At 39.9% G+C, this 25,396-nt stretch overlaps 2 protein-coding genes across 2 annotated transcripts; one reads left to right on the top strand and one right to left on the bottom strand.

Annotated features, from left to right (window-relative positions):
• Positions 1-24,490, top strand: LOC134658307 (uncharacterized). Its single transcript, XM_063513938.1, has 6 exons — positions 1-157; positions 20,621-20,920; positions 22,023-22,176; positions 23,122-23,207; positions 23,738-23,886; positions 24,333-24,490. Exons 1-6 carry the CDS (start codon positions 65-67, stop codon positions 24,451-24,453), a joined length of 903 nt encoding a protein of 300 aa, XP_063370008.1. The 5' UTR covers positions 1-64; the 3' UTR covers positions 24,454-24,490.
• On the bottom strand, positions 11,160-14,868 carry LOC134658477 (uncharacterized). The gene has a single exon (XM_063514161.1). The coding sequence runs from the start codon at positions 14,604-14,606 to the stop codon at positions 11,160-11,162; it is 3,447 nt and encodes a 1,148-aa protein (XP_063370231.1). The 5' UTR covers positions 14,607-14,868.
• Positions 24,491-25,396: the final 906 nt, after the last annotated feature.

The following is a 25,396-nucleotide window of genomic DNA, read 5'->3' as shown; positions in this document are numbered from 1 at the left end:
CTGAGCAAGCATCAGTCCCAAACCAAAAGCCGGCGCTTCACATCGTGCCCGCAGTCGCAAGACCATGTCCTTAGCGGAAGGCGTGTCAGACACCGACCACAGGCCCGAGAAGCAGGAAGACAAGAACGGGAAGAAAAAGGAGGTTAGACGGGGGCAGGTACGGTTTTTGATAAGTTTATGGGGTTTTTGATAAGTTTTTGGGTTTTTTTCTTAACGATTCTCCATATAACGTACTTACGCTCTACCTAATCGAACCAACTAATCGCTCGAACTAATTACAGAACTAGATATACCTCGTGTCATTGATGTGCAAAGTTGCATTACAATTCAATACGTAGTTTTAAAATGAGAACGAAACTCCGTTTGTATGGGAAGGTGAAATTCAGCCCAGCTTGATGGCGACTCTTAAGTTTATGGGGTTTTTTATAAGTGATTTGGGGTTTTTGATAAGTTAAGGATATATCGTTGGCTGGTTGGACTAATTATTTTTTGGTTTTTATTGGTGTTCTGAGGTTTTGGGTTTGGGGTTTATGATAAGTTTTGAAGGATTTGATAAGTTTTTGGAAAATAAGATAAGCACAAGACAACTGGTATAAATGGGTAATGGGATGGGTAAAAGGTGTAGGGAGGAAGTTGCGAAAGAAATGGCTTTTAATGCACATTATTAAAATAAAATGGAAAGATAGAAAAATACCTTTTAACCCATTACGGCAAAGCTAAAAGGAAAGGTTATGCTTTTATATCTACTTTGTATCGTATGTTCCGTACTAGCATCAATATTAGACCTGCGATAAAAATCGTCATAAAATGCACAATGCTTTTTGTTCGCTAAATATCTCTTTGAGTTATCTTGAGATCGCAATAAAATATATTCTTACCTAATAAAAAAAATCCTAAAATTTGATTTATTAAAATAAAAACTATTAATTATATTAATATTAAATTAAAAGTGGAAAAATTCACTGTCTTGGGTGGGACTTGAACCCACGACCACTGGATCACTAGTACAGTGCTCTGCCATCTGAGCTATCAAGACCGTACCCAATTCAGCGAATATTTCTACCATATATGAGCCCTATAGGGAGGCCCATAGCGACATCTACCTTTAATTTATTTCGAAGCTTAATAGCATCGTTCGCAGATGTTTCTGCTTAATAAAAATTAACTAATTAATATTGTACCAAAAATATAAAACATTACAATCTTAAACAATTTCGAGATTTTGTCTATGCTGGTAAAAGTAGAATTCATGCCTGAGATGTTTTACCCTCTGGTGCTGGTGTGTTACATCATCCCTTCATCGCCCACTCCTGATGAGCTTAGGCCTCTCTTCGAGTACGCCACTTGTCCCGGTCCTGAGCTAATCTCATCCAGAAGTGACCCACAACGGTGCTATGCTCCTATAAAAGTGACCTCAAAATTACTTAGTAACAAATTGAAGTAAAACCTATTAATTACAGTACCCGGCGATAAATATTGCTATATTAATATTCCTTTCACTCTTCACCGCAGACCTGGAAGACCAAAAGGGAGATGGAAAGACGAGATCGTAGAGATTGCCGGGGAAGATTGGACAGAAATAGCATGCGATAGAGACAGTTGGAAATGCCTGGAGGAGGCCTTTACCCGCCGAGGGGTCCACACCTAAACAATGTGTTCAAATTTAATGACATTCTATTATTACTGTAAAATCAATATTTTCTCAATTAAATGGACAATTTCTAAACAATGGAATAATAATATAACTACGCAAACATAAATAAAAATAATAAGTTATTAAAAAAATATAATAATAATATTCTAGAACACTATCAATTTAAAACTATTTTTAAATGCATGCTAGTTAGCAAGAAATAATTATAATGTAATGAAAGTAAAAATAGTAGTAATGCATGTTATGTAAGACTATGGAATAATAAAGGCTTTTTATTTATTTTATTTTTAATATTCCTTTCAGCGTACAAAGTTAATAGGTACAATCACAGAACATATTAAAGAGGTTAGAACGGCTATCGCGCGCAGTTAGTATCGGAACCGGTGTCGCCGCTCGTTCCTCTCCACATTTCCACATTTCTCGCGCAACGCAGATTTGATGTCTGGCTTCTTAATCTGAACGTTATTGTGGCGCAAAAGGCATGTTTACGTTTTTCGGTCAGCGCGGGCGAGTACTAGCATGCGAGCGTTTGCTCATAACCGGCGGCGACACGTACCCTGCTCGCATCGCTATTCTACTTGTTCTGTGGGTACAATATTGAACATTTTAAAAGCGTTTTCACATTGTCCGATCCGATATGGGATGTAGGATCCTACATCCCCGTAGTCAGGCCGCGATTACAATAAACATTGCCTACACATACGCACACAAATAAATATTATCGGTCCGACAGCTAAGGGCCCGGCCACATGTCAGCGGTGCGGCGCCGCCGCCGCCGCGCGGCGCGGCACCGCAGAAATCTGCGGCGCCGCAAACCGCTCTGCGGCGACGCCCGCCGCAACGCAAAATTTTGCGGTGCCGCGCTGCGGCGTCGCAAAGCGGTGCGCGGCGCCGCGCGCGGTGCCGCAAAGCGGTGAGTTTCGCCGCGCGCGGTGCCGCCGAGCGGCGTGCGGCGCCGCAGATTTCTGCGGTGCCGCGCCGGTATTTTCTTTTGAAATGATTTGCATCTTCATTCATTATACGAAGATATGGGTTCACCCAAAATTTTCTTTTCAATTGTTTTTTTATTTCTGCGCCTTCTTAATAGCGCTGGCAGTACACCGAGAAATTCAGTAAAATGCTGCAAATGATGTTAAAGGTATGAAAATCGGTACGATTGATCTTTAGGACATTTGAAACAATTTGACCCGAAGCACCATTAAATAAAAAAAAGCGGCCAAGTGCGAGTCGGACTCGCCCATGAAGGGTTCCGTATTTAGGCCATAAATCACCTAAATACGGAACCCTTCATGGGCGAGTCCGACTCGCACTTGGCCGCTTTTTTTACGTATTAAAAAAACTACTTACTAGATCTCGTTCAAACCAATTTTCGGTGGAAGTTTACATGGTAATGTACATCAAATATTTTTTTTAGTTTTATCATTCTCTTATTTTAGAAGTTACAGGGGGGGGGGACACATTTTACCACTTTGGAAGTGTCTCTCGCGCAAACTATTTAGTTTAGAAAAAAATGATATTAGAAACCTCAATATCATTTTTGAAGACCTATCCATAGATACCCCACACGTATAGGTTTGATGAAAAAAAAAATTTTGAGTTTCAGTTCTATCTAACGCAGTGTTGGCCGAAAGTTAATGCGAATTGAAAATGTTGGCCATTAACCATTATAAATTGAACCTTAAACCGTATCGGACGATTATAGTTTACGATTCAATTTATAATGGTTAATGGCCAGCATTTTCAATTTGCATTAACTTTCGGCCAACACTGTATCTAAGTATGGGGAACCCCCAAAATTTATTGTTTTTTTTTCTATTTTTGTGTGAAATCGAAGTACTTAACTTTGAAAACTATAGTCTTATATCTCACTTTTGTCGCCAGTCGCGTAAACATGGTGGAGTATGTATCTACGCACATAATACTTTAACAATATTAAACAGGGACGACTTATGTAAGTTCTCGGTAGAAATGCACATAGAAATAGCAGCCGTTCAGATAATTGAAATAAATCTAATTGTCATATGTGTCTATCGTTCGAATACTGAAGGTGATTTTACTGTTTTTAGTAGGCAATTAGAGCATTTACTAAGCATAACAATTAATGAAGATTCACACGTTCTAATAATGGGTGATATGAACGTTGACTTACTACAAAGATCAAAACAGAAACGCGAATTACTAGGCCTTCTGGAATTATTTAATCTAAAATCGTTTGTTAATTTTCCAACCAGAATCCAGGGGACATCCAGGTCGTGTTTGGACCACGGTTACACTGACTTACTAACCGGTCAATTCAAAGCTCATCCTATGGTACAGGCAGTAAGTGATCACTTCGCAGTATGTGTTGATATCAACATACCTGCCTCCAATGGGGACTGCACTACGCGCCATTGTGTAAAACGACCTATATCTCAGTCAAAATTGACTTATTTCATAAACTATATGAATCAAATTGAGTGGCTAACACTCATAAATAATAATAACGCAGGTTTTGACAACTTACTGAATATTTTTATAAATAAATTTCACACATTTTTCCCACTGAGAAATGTACAAGTAGGAAGTAAAGAAAAATCTTGGTGCAGCACTGAAACTAGCGAAAGCAAAGGCTTTTTACAACTCCTGGCAATGTTATTACATTTTTATCCTGAAAATAACAACTTACGGGATCTATATCTGTCCTACAGGTGCAAACATGAGGGCCTTCTTAAAAGAGTAAAAAAAGTGTACCTCAACCGGACTGTAAGTGATGGTGCTAACACCTCTAAGGCCCTGTGGCGTATGATCAAAACCCAAACCAATAAAGGGTCGCGGGGCGGAGATGCGCTCGCCGTGCTGCGGCATGCGGTGTGCGGCCCGACCGGCTCCGACGCTCAGCTAGCTGGCTCGCTCAATACCTACTATCTTTCTATTGTACGCGACACCCCACAGAAGCCGAATATAACAATGGCCATGCTCAATTTACGGAGGAACGTACCTCATGTGACAAAAACAATGTTTTTCGCACCTTTCACTGTTGCAGAACTACTGAATATCGTTAAAAAAATCAAACCTAAAGGCACTAGGGATATTTATGGGTTACCTACATATATTTTGCGTCAGCTTCCTTGCAACCTTTTGCAAGCATTGTGCCATCTGTTTAATAAATCTGCATGCAGGGGGGAATATCCCATTTCGCTCAAGACGATAAAGGTAACTCCGGTGTATAAGGGCAAAGGCTCTAAAAAAGAACTAAAATCTTATAGGCCCATATCAATAGTCCCGGCAATATCGAAAATGTTTGAGATGGGATTGTGTGACCGACTAATCAAGTTCCTAACATCTAACGGTGCACTCTGTAAGCAGCAGCACGCCTACCAAGTTGGCAGGTCCACAACCGGCGCGGCTCGCCTTTTGAAGCGAACTGTATTGGAACACCTCGAGAGCAGGAAACGCGTAGCTGCTGTCTTCTTTGATTTGTCACGTGCCTTTGATTTGGTCGATCACAATCTCATCGCAAACAAACTCGAACACTATGGCGTCCGTGGCATTGTACTCAAGTTGCTCAATTCCTTCCTATGCGACAGAGAGCAATCGACCGACGTCAATAATAAGAAGTCGAGTCTTGTCCCCATAGGAAGTAGGTCCGTACCGCAGGGGTCGAATATTGGCAATAACATTTTCCTAATTCTAATGAATGACCTTCCGTTCGACTCGGCAATAGTAGATTTTATAATGTATGCGGATGATATCTGCGCCATTATTAATGCCGACAGCAGAAACCAACTGCTTTCAAATATTCACTACGTTATTGATAAGCTCTCTGAATGGTTCGCAGTAAATGGAATGCTCCTAAATCTCGAAAAAACCAGCCTACTTGAGTTTAACCTAAGGCAAAGTCAGGAACATGCTGAGACTAATTCGGTACTGGTAAAGAATATTACAATCCCGATCGTTGACCATGTCCAATTTTTGGGTTTCACTTTCGACTGTGGTCTAAAATGGCGACAGCATATCGACAGGATGTGTACGAAACTCAATTCTGCCTATTTTATAATAACCCGTCTCATGCCTATCCTATCAAACGAAAACCTTTTGATAGCTTATAATGCGTATTGCCACTCCGTACTAACATATGGCATTGACCTGTGGGGCTTGGCTGCTGACAGGGATCGTCCATTTATTATTCAAAAGAAAATCATTAGAAAAATAGCACGTGTTGCTCCGGACACCCCGGCACAGCAACTATTCATACAGCTCAAAATCCTGACATTACCATCTATTTTCATTCTGGAGATTGGTAAGTATGTCCGGCAGAATCTGGAATCATTCACTAAAAAAAAATGGAAAAGCGGTCGATATCACGACAGCAGACAACATGACCTGGATGTGCCGAGGCATCGGCTTGCAAAAGCGGCCAATAGTTTGCATGTTTTGGGTCCGCAGATATTTAATAAAATCCCTGCTACCATTAAAAGCACTAAGACACGCGTGGGTTTTGCCCTAAAACTAAAATCACTGCTGTTACAGAAGGCCTACTATTCCGTCTCTGAATTTCTATCTGAAGTAAGTTAAAATAACTTCTTTAGATACCTATGTATAATTGTATGTTGTGTCCCATAATGCAGATTTTTTATCATAGTTTAAATTATAATATTAGATTTTTCAATGTCTAAATACCTATATTGATAAAAATTTATTAATTTCACTATCTGTACATATTACTGTTAAGTTATCTGTTTGACAATGTATAATCAATACTGAATAAAGAAATATGAATATATGAATATGAAAATCTTAATGCGGTTCACAGAATACATCTACTTACCAAGTTTCAACAGTATAGTCCTTATAGTTTCGGAGAAAAGTGGCTGTGACATACGGACGGACAGACAGACAGACAGACAGGCAGACAGACAGACAGACGTTTCTAATATCATTTTTTTCTAAACTGAATAGTTTGCGCGAGAGACACTTCCAAAGTGGTAAAATGTGTCCCCCCCCCCCTGTAACTTTTAAAATAAGAGAATGATAAAACTAAAAAAAATATATGATGTACATTACCATGTAAACTTCCACCGAAAATTGGTTTGAACGAGATCTAGTAAGTAGTTTTTTTTATACGTCATAAATCGCCTAAATACGGAACCCTTCATGGGCGAGTCCGACTCGCACTTGGCCGCTTTTAATTTTTTTAATTATAATAAGAATAATTTTCAAAACATACCAAGTTTGGGCTTCTCCAGATACAATACCGTTCAATATTTTTTTGTAAAATATACCTCAAATTATACCTAATATCCTCATATCTAACCCTAAGAAAGCAATTTTGAAAATAATTACATGAAATATGTTTTTTTTAATTTTCAATTTTGTAAATTGGCAGCAATGTACTTAGTACTCATCTGTCAGAGATGACAATTAAAATTAGGTTGGCAACAATGTATTTCATACAATATTTTTTAAGTGGTGATTACACGAAGTATCGTAAAAGTACCAAAAAGATACTGCGTGTATGCACAAATACTTTTTTGGGGAATAGACTAAAGACTTGTCTTGACAACTATAACATAGGGGTTTAAAGTTTAAAGGTGTGTGTACGACCTTTTAAATGACAAATAAAAGTACGGGAGTAGAAATCATTAAAACAAATATACTAAATGTAAATATTTTCAAAATTGCTTTATTAGAATTAGATATGAGGATATTAGGTATAATTTGAGGTATATTTAACAAAAATAGTAGTTTATGTGACTGCTACATAATGAGAGGCATCAAAATACGAGTGTGGGTATAAGAAACGAACGTTAGTGAGTTTCTTAATAGGATCACACGAGTTTTAATGCCTAATTATGTACAGTTACATACACTACTTTATCTAAACACATACTTAAAACTAATTAAAAGATTAAACTGTACGCCAAATGACGGTGAATAAAAACTTTTTTCACGCATGTCACGCATCCATAATTTTTTTAAATTCCTAGACAAAAGAATAGAGTTCCTATTCTCATGTCACTCGAGATCAAATATCGTGCGGTTAATATTAAAAAACATACTAAACTGACGTAGTATACTGATAACTGTTTTAATATCTATGGATACTAGAATAGAGACCCACTTGAGTTTTGACTGCTGTTCCAAATTTAAACTCATAACGATACTAAAAATTTGTAACGTTATAACTACTTATAACATTACAGTACAAATTTTCCTACTACCACAGATAAGAAAGTTCTCATAGTAAAATTGGTTGTAATAAAGCTGGTCATTTCCTACGGTTTCTGAACGCATTATAGAGCACTAATGACATGTGTGTAGATAAAATTTTTAACGGTATTGTATCTGGAGAAACCCAAACTTGGTATGTTTTGAAAAATATTTTTATTATAATTTAAAAAAAATGACTCAAATGTAATGATGTCATATATTTTTAGAATCGGCTCAGAAAGCCCTTTCGTTTAATACTACACACGATAGGTTTCTAAACAAATTTTTCAAAACTTTCATACAAAAAAAAGATGACGTCATAACTCCTCTCGTTTTTAGGGTTCCGTAGCCAAATGGCAAAAAACGGAACCCTTATAGATTCGTCATGTCTGTCTGTCTGTCCGTCTGTCCGTCTGTCCGTCCGTATGTCACAGCCACTTTTCTCCGAAACTATAAGAACTATACTGTTGAAACTTGGTAAGTAGATGTATTCTGTGAACCGCATTAAGATTTTCACACAAAAATAGAAAAAAAACAATAAATTTTTGGGGTTCCCCATACTTCGAACTGAAACTCAAAATTTTTTTTTTCATCAAACCCATACGTGTGGGGTATCTATGGATAGGTCTTCAAAAATGATATTGAGGTTTCTAATATCATTTTTTTCTAAACTGAATAGTTTGCGCGAGAGACACTTCCAAAGTGGTAAAATGTGTGTCCCCCCCCCTGTAACTTCTAAAATAAGAGAATGATAAAACTAAAAAAAATATATGATGTACATTACCATGTAAACTTCCACCGAAAATTGGTTTGAACGAGATCTAGTAAGTAGTTTTTTTTTTATACGTCATAAATCGCCTAAATACGGAACCCTTCATGGGCGAGTCCGACTCGCACTTGGCCGCTTTATTTTATTTGTTGGTGCTTCGGGTCAAATTGTTTCAAATGTCCTAAAGATCAATCGTACCGATTTTCATACCTTTAACACCATTTGCAGCGTTTTTTGGCGAACCGCTATCGCTATAACAACAGCAAGAGCAGAACACGTGTGAAGGAATCCATGTCTGATTAAACAACTGGTAGTCGAATTTTATTCTTTACTATGCAGCGTGGCATCGCACGCGGCGCCGCACGCCGCTTGGCGGCACCGCGCGCGGCGAAACTCACCGCTTTGCGGCACCGCGCGCGGCGAAACGCACCGCTTTGCGGCACCGCGCGCGGCGCCGCGCACCGCTTTGCGGCGCCGCAGCGCGGCACCGCAAAATTTTGCGTTGCGGCGGGCGTCGCCGCAGATTTCTGCGGTGCCGCGCCGCGCGGCGGCGGCGGCGCCGCACCGCTGACATGTGGCCGGGCCCTAACGGCGGGGGGCTCCGACATGGCTGAATTTATCAGAATCGCCTTTCCGATATCGGATGTCGGAAGGCGCTTATGAGAAAAACAGCTGAAGGAGAGTGCCATATGGCATCAAGTCCGCCTTTTTTGCGTGACCTATCGATTTTTAGTAATATTACATGAAAAAAAAAATCTTTTTTATTCTACCCTTATCCCAGTTTATCTGGGGTCGGGTCTTCCCGTACATTTGCACCAAAGAATTCTATTTCGGGTTCTGTGGGTTGGAGTTCTGCTTCTGGATCTCTCTTTGTTTTCATCATACATTTTACTTTCCTCCGATATTGGATCGGGAAATGTGAAAACGCTCTAATTGTTAGCAATAGATAGGTAGTGCCTACTACTTACTAACCGCAAATTGATTATTATTCAGTTCCAGTCCCACCCACACAAACAATTAGCAATCGACCACAACACCAAAAAGGCCGAGACAAATAAACTTTTTACCAAAAACTATCGTGTCCTTGCTACAGTAACTTATTATCCAATTTAATCAATTTATACGCAACCATTTATGGTTCTGTGGGAAATTACACTACGAAAAGACAGAATTGAGTCGCGACGTAGTTAAGGATTAAGGACGTATACTAAGGTTGTTTTGACTAGTCTTCATAATAGCTAGGACCACTTGCACCATTAACTAACCCGGAGTTAACCGGTTAAACCTGGAGTAACCATGGTTACCAGTACAATTTGACACTGGAATAGAAATTTTAAAATCTTAGCCCATACGATATTTATCCAATGAAGCGTGTCATATAATATTGATCGAACTTCGCTTGCGAAGCTCGTTTGATCATATAAAACTTTCGCGATTGAAGACATATTAACTCACATTTATAGACGGGTCTATATATATATGTGATTTCGGGTCTGTCGGGTTTTCGTCGGGTAGCTGCACAAATCTCTGTTTTGATATTTTGCTGGGACATCAGTTAGCCGCGACCACGACCAGTGAAACCTGTGTCGAAACGTGGATAAATAAAGGTAATATATTAAATTTAGCGATAGACCCGTCCCCGTCCATAAATGTGAGTTAATCTATACGTCACCAAACGCGCGCTAATAATTGCTAGTGTAAAATAGCTTTATACGGCTAATAAGTCCGCCAGATTGCAATTGATAGCAATTACGATAGCCATTAACTTGTCCACCTACGACCAATTATTGGATTGGATAACTGATTGGATAGTACTCGTAAATTGTGGGAGGATTAAGCAGTTCATTGATTGACGTTACCGTTCTTATTGGTAACATCTGTCGTCCCTCCTGTACAATATATGTATGAAATACTAATTGCTGGGTTCACATATACATATGGACGGCATGAATATATATAAATTACACATTTATATCATTAGAATGGAAAGATGAGTCGACCAACTTTATTCCACTCTACTTAATTATGTGTATACAGATAAAATGAGGACTTGCCTCTCTCATGTGGTTGTATCACTCACATGAATGATTCAGTTTTACTTGGTGCCCTTCCATCTCGTTTAAGCTCAGTGTGGTTGCTAACCCACATACTACTTAATGGCTATGCACCTCCAGTTGGGCATCGGTCGACTTGCTCCGGTCTATACAGGGCCATATCCCTGGTGACTCTTATCAGATTTGCACATTTGTCACTTAGCCGGACGGGGGGGCTATGCCCCCCCGGAGACCTCCACCTTCCCCATAGTCTCGCCACGGTTGCTCCAACTCAGTCGACCGTGCCCGTGTGTTCCCGGACACACCTCAAATACATGTCCAATTTCCTTGACTACCAAGTGTGCAGTGCACTGCAAGATTGGACTACTACTAACGGAAAGAACGATATGCTATAACCGTCTCCTCATCTTTCCACCTTATGATGCACGTTTATGTCGACATAATAATATGGCAAATCGCGCTGTGCGCGACACTCCACAGGCAAAAAGGAGTCTTATTGCAGTAGTGTGAGCAGGTGACGCGTCCACTCCAGGATTTTCTCTCTGGCTCGTATAGCAGCGTCCCTCTTAGTTCTAGTTCCCGGCAGGATACTGTCAGGGTTGGAAGTAACTTCCTCAGATCTTGATGTCTCAGTATCCATCATAGATTCTTGCACATTCATTACTTCCTCAGCAGCGACTACCTCGTCATGATTCTCAGGTACTGGATTGGTTTGTGGTGGCTGTATGCTATCGCTTGCGCTCGGGGCAGCATCCAGATCCAAATACTCAATTGGCGTGTCTAGAGGTGGTGCAGTTTGTTCCTCCTCAGTCGCTCCAGTTTGTGGAGAGTCATCTGTTTCAGTCTCTAGCGGGTAGAGATGACCTACAGACCGAGTCATTATGGAGTCTCCAACTTTAACTTTAGCGACCCTATGTTTACCATCTGCACTCCTTATGAGCTCTGCTATCTTCCCGACTTTCCATAACTCGCGGTTTTTTAGATCTGATTTTATTTGAACGATGTCCCCTAGTTTAGGTTCGCAATCAGAGACAGTTCTTGGTTGTTTAGGAGAGTTTTGGTATCTCTCCCTCAGACTCGTCAGGTACTGTGCCATGAATATTTTCTTAAATTCCTCTAGGATTATCAGACCCTTCTTCCAGCTTTCTATTAGGTTAACTTGAAGTTTGGAACTGTCTACCGTACAAACACTGTTCATTGCTGGAGTCAAAGTTAAGCATTTCCCCAGGCTTAGGAAATCGGCTGGTCTTAATATGTGGATCACTTCGGTTCCAATTTTAGTAAGTGGTCTTGAGTTGACTACAGCTTCTACCTCTTTTAACACAGTTAACAGCTTGCTGTCTCCGAGAAGGTGCTTTTCGAGAGTGCGCTTTAGAGAATGCTTCACTACACCTATCAGTCGTTCATAGAATCCACCATGCCACGGAGCCAGCTGAGGTATAAACCTCCATTCAATTCCCTTTTCAATGCAATATGGCTTACTAACAACTTCAGATGTTAGTTTGAAACATGTGGCATTGTCTGAATACAGTCTTTGTGGTGTGTTTCTAGTAGCAGCAAATCTTCTGAGTGCCAGGAGACATTCTTCTGCAGTCAAGTTGTTAACAATCTCAAGATGAATGGCTCGAACAGCTAAACAAGTGAATAGGGCAACCCACCTTTTCTGTTTGCCAGTTGGTGTGATCACATAAAGAGGTCCAAAATAATCTACTCCACAGTACGTGAATGGTGTGCTATAGTTCACTCTTTCAGTAGGTAGATCAGGCGCAGTTGGCAGACGATAAGGGCCACCGCCGTGTTTGACACACCGCTGACATCTCGAGATCACTCGTTCCACCTGACGTTTACCTTGTGGAATCCAGTACTTCTCTCTAATGAGACTAAGAGTATGCGTAGTGCCAACATGATAATTGCTTTCATGAGTTTCCTTGATTATCCTTTTTGTGAATTCACAGTCTCTGGGAAGCAATATAGGATGTTTCATATCATAATTCCATGTGGTGTTGACCATTCGTCCCTGACATCTCAGTACACCATCCACATCTAGAAACAGTCCAAGATTTCTAGTCAGATGTGTTACCTTTCCTGCAATCTCGTTAGCGAAATGAAGTTTTTGCAGTTTCTTTATTTCTGCTATAGTACTAGCTGCCGAGTTCAGTGAAGGTGGTGTGTCCTGTACTGAGTAAATCTCTGGAATGTCGTCACTTAAATTATTGTTTGTCAACTGGTCGATTTGGTCTTCAATTTCCATCTGTTGGTTATCATTTGCTTCAACAGTTCTTGGCTCATTTCCTGGACCATCATCAGTTTCCGGTATGCTACTGTGTCCACTCTGGTCCAGGCCCTCCGCAACAGAAAGGACTGTCATATGGTTCATATAGTATCTATCTATAGGCCACATTGTCTCATCCTCTTTTAAGAATGTGGGACCATTAAACCAAAGTTCCTTGGATTGACTCCATCTGTCAGGCCTTGTGGCAACATCAGCTGGGTTCATTTTAGTGTTGATATAGTACAACTCTGCTCCCATTTGGTTTTTTCTGATCTCTTCTACTCTGTTTGATACAAAGGGCGGTAACAATTTATCTGACCGCATCCATCCATGTACGACCAAACTATCGGTCCACAACATTTCCTTGCTTATTGGAAGAGATAGGTTCTCTCTCACATATTTCAAGAGTCTACTTGCTATGAGCAAACCCAGTAGCTCTAATTTCGGGATATGAAGTTCACTTGTGTCTTCACCTTTGGCTATCCTAGACTTTCCCATTAAGAATGAGATTGATGTGCCTTGGTTGCTTCTTGTTGTTAGATAAATAACAGCAGCATATCCAGCCTTTGAGGCATCAGAAAACCCATGTAACTGGTATGTTGTCTCTAGCTCTGGATTGACATTTGTTACACATCTCGGCAATTCCAGATTTACTGCTGTTTTTATTACGTTCAATATTTCCTGCATGGACTGCACCAAGTCATCCGGTAGGTTGGTGTCCCATTTATGTTTTTGATCACAGATGCTCCGAAACAACACCTTCAATGGTAAGGTTAATGGGCAAATGAAACCACATGGATCGTAGATCCGGGCTAAAGTACGAAGTACCTTCCTCTTAGTGTTGACTGGTGCATCTTTGTCAAAGTGTTGATCAGTAATTCTTAATTTCACGGTGTCCCTTTTCACGTTCCACGACAATCCAAGAATTTTTACTGTATTTTCATGTTTTGCTTGCTGCTCTGAAGGCACAAGATCAAGAAATTCCTTATTATTTGATAACCAATCTCTTATATTCATAGATATTTGCCCAAAGGTTTCTCTCGTCTTTTCATAAATTTCTTGCGCTTCTTTCACAGAGTTCGCTCCAGTTACTAGATTGTCTACATAACAATTGTTAGCTATATCCTTCAGTAAGTTTCCATCTGTCTGTGACATGTGATATCTAATAGTCGCTGTCAGGAGAAACGGACTTGAAATTATGCCAAACGGGACTCGGCAAAATCGTAGATATAACAGATTGTCTCCCGTTAGGTCCTTTGTGATGTCTTTAGCCCACAGAAATCTTGTCACATCACGGTCCTTCTCTTGAAGTCCTACCTGCAAGAATGCCTTTTCTACATCGGCGACGATTGCTATTTTCTTTGTCCTAAACTTCAGAAGAAGGGCTGTGAGATCCTCAAGCATGGAGGGCCCACTATACAGACATTCGTTCAGGCTTTTCTTGTCCATGCTTCTCATTGAAGCATCGTACACAATCCTCCCGCGTTTTCCTTCATTTTTTACAATGTGATGAGCAAGGTAGTGCACAGGGTGTTCGGTGTCATTCCTATGTGGTTCAACTATTTCAATGACATTTCCGTTTAGTTGCTCCTTCAGAATATCATCATATTCTTGCAGCGTTGCTGAATCCAATCTATTGACCAAGCTCTTCAGTCTTCCTAACGCCATGCCGAAATTTACAGGAAGCTGAGGTGGATATTCAATCCATGGCCACGTTACTTCATAACGTCCATTGTTGTATTGTATGGTGTCATTGAAATGTTTTACAGCTTCCTCTTGTCTAGTGGCTTTTGGAGAGTCATTTATGCCAATACACTCAAGAGACCATAGAAATTTAATATCAATGTTCCTGAGCGGTAAGTCCGGTTCGGTAAAATAAGGGCAGCTTGAACTATGACAGTGGCAGTAAGTAGTCACAGTTAGAATATTTTCTGGGGTAGTGCGTTTACGGTTTTCATCTCCAGAATACAGCCAACCAAAGTCAGTATCGATCAAATACAGGTTATCTTTAAGTTGTATCTTCTCCTGACGTCTGAAACCTTCATAATAATCGTTCCCTATTAAGAGGTTCACATTTTCACCAATAGAATCGTCATCGGCCGCTAGATCAACCCTTGAGTGATCAAATTTAGCTATCGGTAACTTCTCAGTAATATGTGGAACGATATTTACTCTTACTTGTTTTTTGGTTCCACGCTTGGTTTCTAACACAACTTCCACTGAAGGGCTCGGCATTTCCTTTGGAATAGTTTCTCCAAACGTGAACACTAAGAGTCGGTCTTCATTATCCGGTAATAGCTGTAGTTTGGAAGCAGCCCGTACAGTTATGTAACTCCTCTGTGAGCCACAGTCCAATACAAGTCTGCACTTATGTTTGCTTGTTTTGTTGTTGTTGGGGTTGCTGATTTGTGCCACTGCTGTCTGTAAAAAATTGTATTTATTTATATTTGCTATATAGCACTTTACCATTGTTTGCCAACTGACAGGCAAATCTTCCTTACCTTTTGGCTTTGGACACAAAAGCTGGAGGTGTCCATCACCACATCGGTAGCATTTTATTTTTCTATGGCATTGATCTGTATTATGGTTCCGTTTCAGACACTTGTGACATCTACCAGACAGTTGCTTTTTTCTAGATTCATTGTCACTGTACCTCCTGCAATCCACACTATTATGATTTTGGAGCTTGCAGAAAATGCAAGGTAACCGGGTCTTCTTTTTTGGAGGAATGTTATCTTTAACGGGATTTTCTGCTTTCCTTTTTAAGTTTCTTCTTGGTCTGTATTTTGAGTCATTTTGTACTGGATCAGATCGAGTTTGGAGAACTTCAGTAGTGATGACTTGTTTCGTGTCCAGTCCTTTTGGTATTGGTTGGGTCTGGGCTTTCTCCATAGCCATAACAATGTCCAGTAAAACCCGTCTGACTGTCGAGGTTGAATTATCCGTTGAATGTTGAGGCATAAGGTGATATTGGTGTAAAACTTCTTCTGGAAATTTGGCAAGTATGTTTGCCCGTAGGTGGTTCCCTGCTGTGTCTTCACCTAACTTTTCCAGGACCCGCAGATGCCGCTCAATCTGGTCTAAAGTATGCCTACAACTGGAAGCCGAATATTCTGCTCGACCCAAGTTGGTAAGCGCAGTGTAGTGGACATCTATCAGAGCATCGTTCGACCCATACCTCGACTTGAGAGCCTCCACGGCAATGGCATAATTGTGATTTGTTATACTGATGCCCGCTACAGCTTCCATTGCCTTGCCCTCCAGACTACTTAACAAATAATTAAGTTTATCAGCCTCGGCCATGGGCTGGTTGTCTACATTGGACACAAACCGATCCCAAAATTCTGACCATCGTAGCTGATCACCATCAAACTTAGGTAGTTGCAGTTTTGGAAGTTTAATATTCATTTGTTGTTCCGTTGTTGTATTATGCTGATCAGCTACAACTGCCATGGATGTCTCTATATTCACGATTAAATCCTCCGCCTGTAGTTGAATCTCCATAGCCTGGTTAACTACAGTAGCTTCCGGGTTCAACGAGGTAGTCGTATAGTGCCGTATTTCATTTTGTAGTTTGCTAATTAGATTCTGTAACTGTCTTATCGTACCGGACCCACTTCCAATTATGAGATCACCGGCATCGTTAGACTGAATGTTTTCGATGTATGTTTTCAGTTTATTTTGTCGCATTTGGACCATGTTAGCCAGGATATCTTCCATTGTGAATAGGTACAATTTATCACTATCCTTCCCTTACGTATGCTTCACACGAAACCCCTGACTCCGTGTTTTATCCTCTACGAACTGAAATTAACAAATAACAAAGGATTTTACTTCTTGGCACCGCCGAAATATTGCAACGCGTCGGTACTATGAACGTAGAACATGAGGCATATTTACCTTGATCCGTGATATATTTCCCATTAAACGTTGTATCCTATCAACAACTATTCACTGTCACACCGAAATATACTCGCAAACACTAATCCAATTAGAATGGATAATTCTAATTAAAAGTTATTTTCCATTTAAAAATACTCGACCACCAGACAGCAAAATTTTCATGAGAAGTTTGGCATTTGACAACAAACGAAAAGGCGGCAAATGCGAGAAGAAAATTCCATAGTAGTGTTGTCACACTGAGATTACATAATACCGATTTTGACTATTCGTTCAATTCGTAAAACCCAAGAGTTTACTGAACAAATATTTATCGTTTACATATTTTTGCAAACTAAAACAAGATTAAAACTTGTTTAATATTCACCTTTGTATTAATATCACCTAAAACATTATATTAGTTTCAAGTATCGCTCACTTCAAACGAATCGGTTAGAATCGATTACTTGGGTACGCACTAGCACCATAGACATTCGGATGAAACGAATGAATGGATTTAAGTTAAAATAATTTCATTTAAGTGCACTTTACACGATATTCTACTAAAATTAATCCTAGTTTAAGCTTTACATACACTTGTGCTATATTTTTTTAATTATTTGCGGCTGAAATTTTTTCAAACTTTCTACGCACTTCCAAACCACGCAATTATCCTTTTACTCTTGAACTGTGTGCCTTTCAGTTCTCCCCTTTTAGAGACTGACAATCACTCAGTATAAAAGGACTTATGAACTAGTATAATTTCAAAATACAAATATACATATTTTCCTTACTACTAAAATAAATGGTACTCAGATTAATTTCTTTATTATTAAACACTATATAACATGATTGCAACAGCAAATCATGATAAAATAAATAATTTTGATAAAAATAAGCCTCGCTTATCCGGCTCATTTATATAGTTATCCCAGCACGCTCCACCAAAATGTCGTCCCTCCTGTACAATATATGTATGAAATACTAATTGCTGGGTTCACATATACATATGGACGGCATGAATATATATAAATTACACATTTATATCATTAGAATGGAAAGATGAGTCGACCAACTTTATTCCACTCTACTTAATTATGTGTATACAGATAAAATGAGGACTTGCCTCTCTCATGTGGTTGTATCACTCACATGAATGATTCAGTTTTACTTGGTGCCCTTCCATCTCGTTTAAGCTCAGTGTGGTTGCTAACCCACATACTACTTAATGGCTATGCACCTCCAGTTGGGCATCGGTCGACTTGCTCCGGTCTATACAGGGCCATATCCCTGGTGACTCTTATCAGATTTGCACATTTGTCACTTAGCCGGACGGGGGGGCTATGCCCCCCCGGAGACCTCCACCTTCCCCATAGTCTCGCCACGGTTGCTCCAACTCAGTCGACCGTGCCCGTGTGTTCCCGGACACACCTCAAATACATGTCCAATTTCCTTGACTACCAAGTGTGCAGTGCACTGCAAGATTGGACTACTACTAACGGAAAGAACGATATGCTATAACCGTCTCCTCATCTTTCCACCTTATGATGCACGTTTATGTCGACATAATAATATGGCAAATCGCGCTGTGCGCGACAACATCGGCAATTAATGTTTTACAACTTGTTTTTTAGGCCATCCGTATCCAAAATGATCATGTTTTGTGATCGTCACGAATAATTCTTTTATCTAAAATAAAAACGGAACCCTTAGTTTTGTAATGTCGATATGTCCGTCCGTCTGTGTATCAATATGTATGTTATTTGATGTCTTTTTCTTCTTGTCTGTTACCCTCCGTGATTCTTCTTACTTGATGGTCTCATCGGAAGACCAGCGCTGGAAGCCGCCAGCAACATGCTGAGATGAGGCCATTTCGTGGCCACTTTATTTTTATTTTGTGTTTTCTTTTATATTATGTATTGTTTGTGCTTACGAATAAATTATATTCTATTCTATTCTAATATTGACATATTTACGCATGAAATATCCGGAAGCGATCAACCGAGTCGAGATGCGTGGTTAACAATATTTTCAACAGTATAAGCCACGATACAATTATTTGTAACAGTATAAGTGAGTCAGGCTAAGCTTTACTGAAACAAGTGTTTGCATAACAGCATAGAGAAATATAGTAAGACTAGAGTGCTCACTCCATACATCAGTTAGACTATTAATTTCAGTGTCTACATCTATCTCAACAGCATAAGACTTTCCGGTCGGTGCTACATCTATTGTCAAGTAGCAGTACTGATAGTTCCGCTACTCGATGCTAGATGCTGTAAGTCTTTTTGGTACTAAAACTGATGTATGGAGTGAACAATCAATGTATTTTTTTCTCTATGATAACAGTACCTAACAAAATATTTTTCACCTCAGCAGCTCGAACAAGGGTACTTTGCTACTTAAAAACAGTGAGCAAAATCGCATTTTGCTCACTGAGTGAGACAAAATGAGCAAAATGCGATTTTGCTCACTCAGTGAGCAAAATACGATTTTGCTCACTGTTTTTAAGTAGCAAAGTACCCTTGTTCGAGCTGCTAAGGTGAAAATTTAATTGTTGGTATATCTTAAGAAAACATGAGTGAATAGAGGTAAGTGATGAAGAAGGAATACATTTTTCGGGTTCTCTAATATGTTCTTACTGCTGAGGTGAAAAATGTTGTGTACTACACGAGATCAAAGTTATTTACATCTCGTGCGCTTTTGAGTCCCTTACTACGCTCAAGATTCTAAATTAGATTCACGAGCGTAGCGATTATAGAATCTTTCGCTTGCACGGGACTCAAAATAAGCACTCGAAGAAATATCAAACTTTGATCTCTTGTTGTACAAATAACTATTGTTACCACTTACACAAAAATGTAACTATGTAACCTATGTTTTTTCTGCAAAGTCTTAGCATATCTAGATTATCTAGATTAATTTATTAAAAAAATTTTTTTTATTTGTTTCTTAATTTACATACAAATTATCAACTGAATTCTATTTCAGTTGATAACTAGGCACTTTTGGTTTTGTTATTTAGTATATGACATCTATTTCAGTTTATATTTCATTCAAAAGTTAGAATCAGGGCGCTGTTTGTATCACATATCTTTTTTTTTTTGATGAAAGGTTTTCAGGATATCAAGCTCTTGATACCGTTAGGGCACTAAAAACGATTGAAATAAGATAAGATAAGATCCCACAAATACATGAGATGTGACAAAAGACATTTGAATGAAGTCACCCTACTGTTTACTATATACACTGTGACGTGCGCACACGCAGCCACGCGCGGCGCTGCGCCCGCCATTGTATTCCACTTTCAGATCATTGCTCATTGATTTGTTTATCGATCCTTTGAATGAACGCTGGAGATTTACGTTGTTATTTATGCTTATAAGTAGATTCTTATTACTGTTAAACATAAGAATATTGATCTAGTTATTTACGATACAAGTGCGGAAAAGAGGAAATTCGAAACGAGTGACGATAAATTAAAACACGACCGGACGGAGTGTTTTAAATCGACACGAGTTGCGAATTACCTATTCGCACGTGTATCGTACAACGTTTTACAGTACATATGGCCCTTTAAACTGCTCTGCTGAAAAGTGCTCTTTCCCGCACTAGTGCGAGAAAGTAGCACCATATGTACTGTAAACTCTACATACTTAAACTTAAACATGATAAAAGGTTGCTAGTGTTAGTGAGACACAGGCTTATGGCTTGATGCTCTCTTACTTACCTACCGTTTTTACTAGTCTCCTCTTTAGGTACAAATCCATGCCCATAACCAATAAAACTCCTTCTTTCCCCAGATGTCAGACTCGTTCATGTGGAAGGAGCAAATCCACACTTTAATGAAGGGCGGAGAGAGCGAGTCCGACATATCGGACTCTGAAAACTTCCTCACCAAAGGAGCGTTCCTTCTCACTCCCTCCCACGGGCTCAGCATGGAGAAGGCGTCCACCATCTGTGAGAAGATGGAGTTCAAAGGCTGCTTCTCGCTCACGAAGACTGCGACGGGGATACTGTTCAAGTTCTCTCACGTGGATGATTACCAGATGGTGTTCAAGAAGGGATTCCATAAGGTCACGGGGTCCAGGTTCTATAGGAAGGTAAATTCGATTGGCTCTTGACAAATTGAGTGTCCGTCTAAGGGCCGGATACAGACGGATTGCAACCCCACTGCAAATTATATGGGAACTGCACGCCGACGTTGCAGTTGGCGTGCAATTCCCATACAAATTGCAGTCGGGTTGCAGACATTCTGTATCGTCCCTAAGCTAACTTGGCACCGATTTGAATAGAACAAATTGAGGGAGTGTCATTATAAACGTCATATCACGCCACTCGTTGTCAATTGATCTCTGTCTAAGCTTTGCACCGACTTGGTGCAAACGATTGATTGTAATTAAGATGACCCAAGTGATTATAAACGTCATATTTTCATAGAAATTTGACATTAATGATGACATTATTAAATTATACAACGGGACTTAATCGCGTATCTAAGTTTTAAGATTAAGTGCGGGTAGTTCGAAAAACTCGCGCGGTTAGACGATGCTGATGTCAACTTAAGCCAGTCTTTTCCGAGACCACGGGGACAACGCCGTCCTCGAAACGTCGGAGGTAAATCTTAAAACTTAGATACGCGATTAAGTCCCGTTGTATAATTTAATAATGTGTAAAAATCGTGAAAGTTTAAATCAGTATTAATGATGACATTACCACACTTTGCTTTCTTAAAACTTAGATACGCGATTAAGTCCCGTTGTATAATTTAATAATGTGTAAAAATCGTGAAAGTTTAAATCAGTATTAATGATGACATTACCACACTTTGCTATTGCAAATGCCATGCCGAGTTAGCTCATGTTATTCGGGCCCATCCTGTAAAATTTCGTCAGTAAATTAATTTCCTAAATATTTACTATTGGTGTTTGAAAATACGTGCCTAAGTTTTGACAAGAATCTCTTCGCCCTTCTAGAGTCCGTGCGGAAAGAGAAGAGTCGTGGAATGCATGGGGCCCAATACATTCCACGACTCTTCTCTTTCCGAACAGACTCTATTAAAATGTTCCTTATATTATGTTCTCTTCCTATCGTAATAAAAATATTATTATAATTTAGTATTGTTCAAGATTTGCTTATTTTACGTCGATCTGTGTAAGATGGTCCCCACTGTTTTTTTTTTACTAAACTGCTGGCTATCCTCAGATCGCAATCCCCTGCCGCCCTCAGAAGACGTTCACGATCTACGTGTACGACATCCCGGACGAGATTCCGGAGGAGGACGTCCGCCACGCGCTGTACAAGTTCACGTCCGTCGTGGAAGTGCTGCGGCTGCACTTCTCCGGGTCCCCACGAGAAGGTAGTTCACTAAATGGTCTACCCTCAGATACCCTGCCAGCAGACGTTCACAAACCGGAGTAGGCGTCCGCCACGCGCTGTACAAGTTCACGTCCGTCGTGGAAGTGCTGCGGCTGCACTTCTCCGGGTCCCCACGAGAAGGTAGTTCACTAAACGGTCTACCCTCAGATACCCTGCCTGCAGACGTTTATAAACCGGAGTAGGCGTCCGCCACGCGCTGTACAAGTTCACGTCCGTCGTGGAAGTGCTGCGGCTGCACTTCTTCGGGTCTCCACGAGAAGGTAGTTCACTAAACGGTCTACCCTCAGATACCCTGCCATTGCCAGCAGACGTTCACTTACCGGAGTAGGCTCTCTCTATCATCTTCTTTGTTGCTTCTTCCACAGAAGGGGATAGGGGTACCTATTATATATTGTATTACCAAATTCCATCTATCGTGAATATCGTGATACACCACGAATATTTCGCGAAGAATTTAAATCACTCCCGCAATGTTTCGCCATCGTCATCAAAATCTGAGTAGGCATATTTTGACAAATAGATGAGTTTGATGACAACTTGGCCCAGCGCCAAGGGCCAAATAATCTCACGAAGACATCGTCAAATCAAACGTAGTGTCTATATGTATTAGTAGATATAAAAACGATTGTGTTTTGCAGTGGAACAGCGAGATTCCGCAAAAAGTCAGGTCAGAGTTCACAGAGTTCAGAGTGTATCTGAATCGGCAATAATTGAGAGAAGTGGCAATGATACAGTAAATTTTTCAAAATTATGCTGACGAAATGCGCATAACAATAACACATTGTCTGCGCCACTTGTACCATTCCACTAACCCGGGGTTAACCGGTTAAACCTGGAGTTACTATGGTTACCAGTACAATTTGACACGGGTTAGTGGGATGGTGCAAGTGGGCGTAAAAATAAAACTGCTATTAATTTCCCACAGGCACGTCTACTCCCAAGCCGCATGACAAAACGTCACGGGCGCTTACCACCATCGACGGGGAGCTGGTCAGCAGCATGGTGCCCAAGGTACGTCTGTCAGACATTTGGCAGTTATAGAGATTCACTTCAAAACATATTTAGATTCCAGAGATACCTATACAAGACCCAGCCACAAGGAAAAAATCCAAAATTTGTCAGTGAAAACTGATCTAGTGTCAAACGGGGTTGATTTTGATTTGTTTGAAAATTTAACGGAAGAAAAGAAATGCAACTGTGTTTCTATTGAAAATGATTTAAATTTCATCGAACTTTATATGGTTAGGAGGCTAGGAAAGATTATTGGGTTTGGACGTTCCAAATGCTTTACCACTTACTATATTATTTTATGGGGAATATACATATTATGACGTTTCCTATTCATAGCAAGTTTACGAGGTCTGAAACCTAACGCAAAAAGTCACTAATATATTTTCTCTAAACTTTAAACTTTAGGTTAATTTGTCCACCGGTGTACTTTCTAATCGGGACCAAAAAAAAAACAATTAAAAGATTTTATGAAAATATTTGTAAAATCCGTGTAATTAAATTATATTTTTATTTTAAATGTTTAATTCCAGGAGGCAACAAGCGTGCTCCGCGTGACGCTGGCCAATATCGAAGAAGCCAACATCCTGCTGCAGAACGGCCTCGACTTCTACGGCGCCACCTACTTCCCCACAGAGCTGGCCACTCCTGCGCAGGCCGCTAAGCTGATCAAACCTAGCAGGTGACTTATTTACTATATTTATTCAAAATAGGTACACACCTCAGGGAAAGATACAACATAAGGGACAGTGCGTTCAGCCAGCTGAGTTTCTGAAAAATTTGGCTTTAAAAAATACGGCTGCCAAAATAATATGAAAGGCATTCTTGAGGCCTTTCTCCAGTAACTTCATCGATTCGAAACCTGATTAAACAACTTTCGCTCGACAGAAAAAAAAACACACGAATATATTAGGTTTAAAACGCGCCATTTGAATTTAAACCCGCGACGCACGCCCTTACCGCTAGGCTTCCAACCCTTTTCCTTATATCTTTTTATTCGTGATGTATTTGAGTATGACCTGAGTAAAGCCGGTTAGCTGATATTGCGCACCAAAACATTCAATTTTATATAAATGTTATAATTCTATGTTTGTATTTCCCATTTGACGCTCAGTTATATAATTTCAGGGTAACAGGGGGAACGGTCTCAGCTCGCGTCCGCGACCTCCTCCCGGTCTTCGACCAGGCCGGCTTCACCAAGTTCAACCCCCCAGCCTCCCGCCTCGTCAAACCCAGGTCCAATAAGTAACCAGAAAACCAACAGGTGCAAAACATACCGACGAAAGCAAAATGGATGGATGGATGAGGTTTTGGAAGACATGTTCAAAGTTTTCGAATCTGTTCATCTTTGGCTTCAGATCGGGCTTCATTCGTTTGTTCGTATATTTGCCTCTCCATCACTTGAGCGTGCAATAATAGAGAGGCAGATGTTCAATTATCTTATTATGCAATTAGATCTCGGATTTTCGGATATACCCACATTCAAGATTTTTCGAATCTTTGCAACTTTGGACCAGGCCAGTTTAAATGCTTCAGTCGGTGAGGTATTGCCCTGTTTTTCATCAATACTCTTCATCGGGACATCTGTCATCGGGATCATCAACTGGGACATTCATTAAGACTTCATCATATTCATCGGGACATTTTTCATCATGACATCATTCTGAATAACCAAAAAATTTATCAATTATCTCAAGTTACTGAACATTTACATAACTTACGCAACTATATGCTGCGTTTGGGAACCATCACGCGTCCTGTCATTATCATCATCATCTGTTTCATTAATTAGTATTTTATTTACTAAAAGCATTTATTATTGCAGCTTATGAAGATCTGGGCTGGGACAGCACACACGTAAAAGTAACAACTAAAACGTAACTGCACTAATTGTAAATACAATACAAAACACTACACACATACAACTAATTAAACTCCGCTATTGTCGAACTCAAAAATAACAAAACACTATCAAGAAGACTGGTGTATTTGCTATTAAAAAGTCGCAGGCACCTTTTTGTATACATCCAGTAACTTTATGCCAGACTCGTGTTTAATTCCGTTGATCGTAATATCGGTTGTGCCTCGCATTAACTCGTATAGGTATCATAAAGTAAGAAAAAGCACACAACAAGATGTCTCGTATAGACATGAAAATGTCAGCGCCTTTTGTAAATACTCATCCTTTTTTT

This window comes from Cydia amplana, chromosome 22 (genome assembly GCF_948474715.1).
Source record: "Cydia amplana chromosome 22, ilCydAmpl1.1, whole genome shotgun sequence".
In the NCBI taxonomy this organism is placed as follows: domain Eukaryota; kingdom Metazoa; phylum Arthropoda; class Insecta; order Lepidoptera; family Tortricidae; genus Cydia; species Cydia amplana.
The sequence above is the reverse complement of the archived record's forward strand: the minus strand, read 5'-3'. Positions and strand labels throughout refer to the sequence as shown.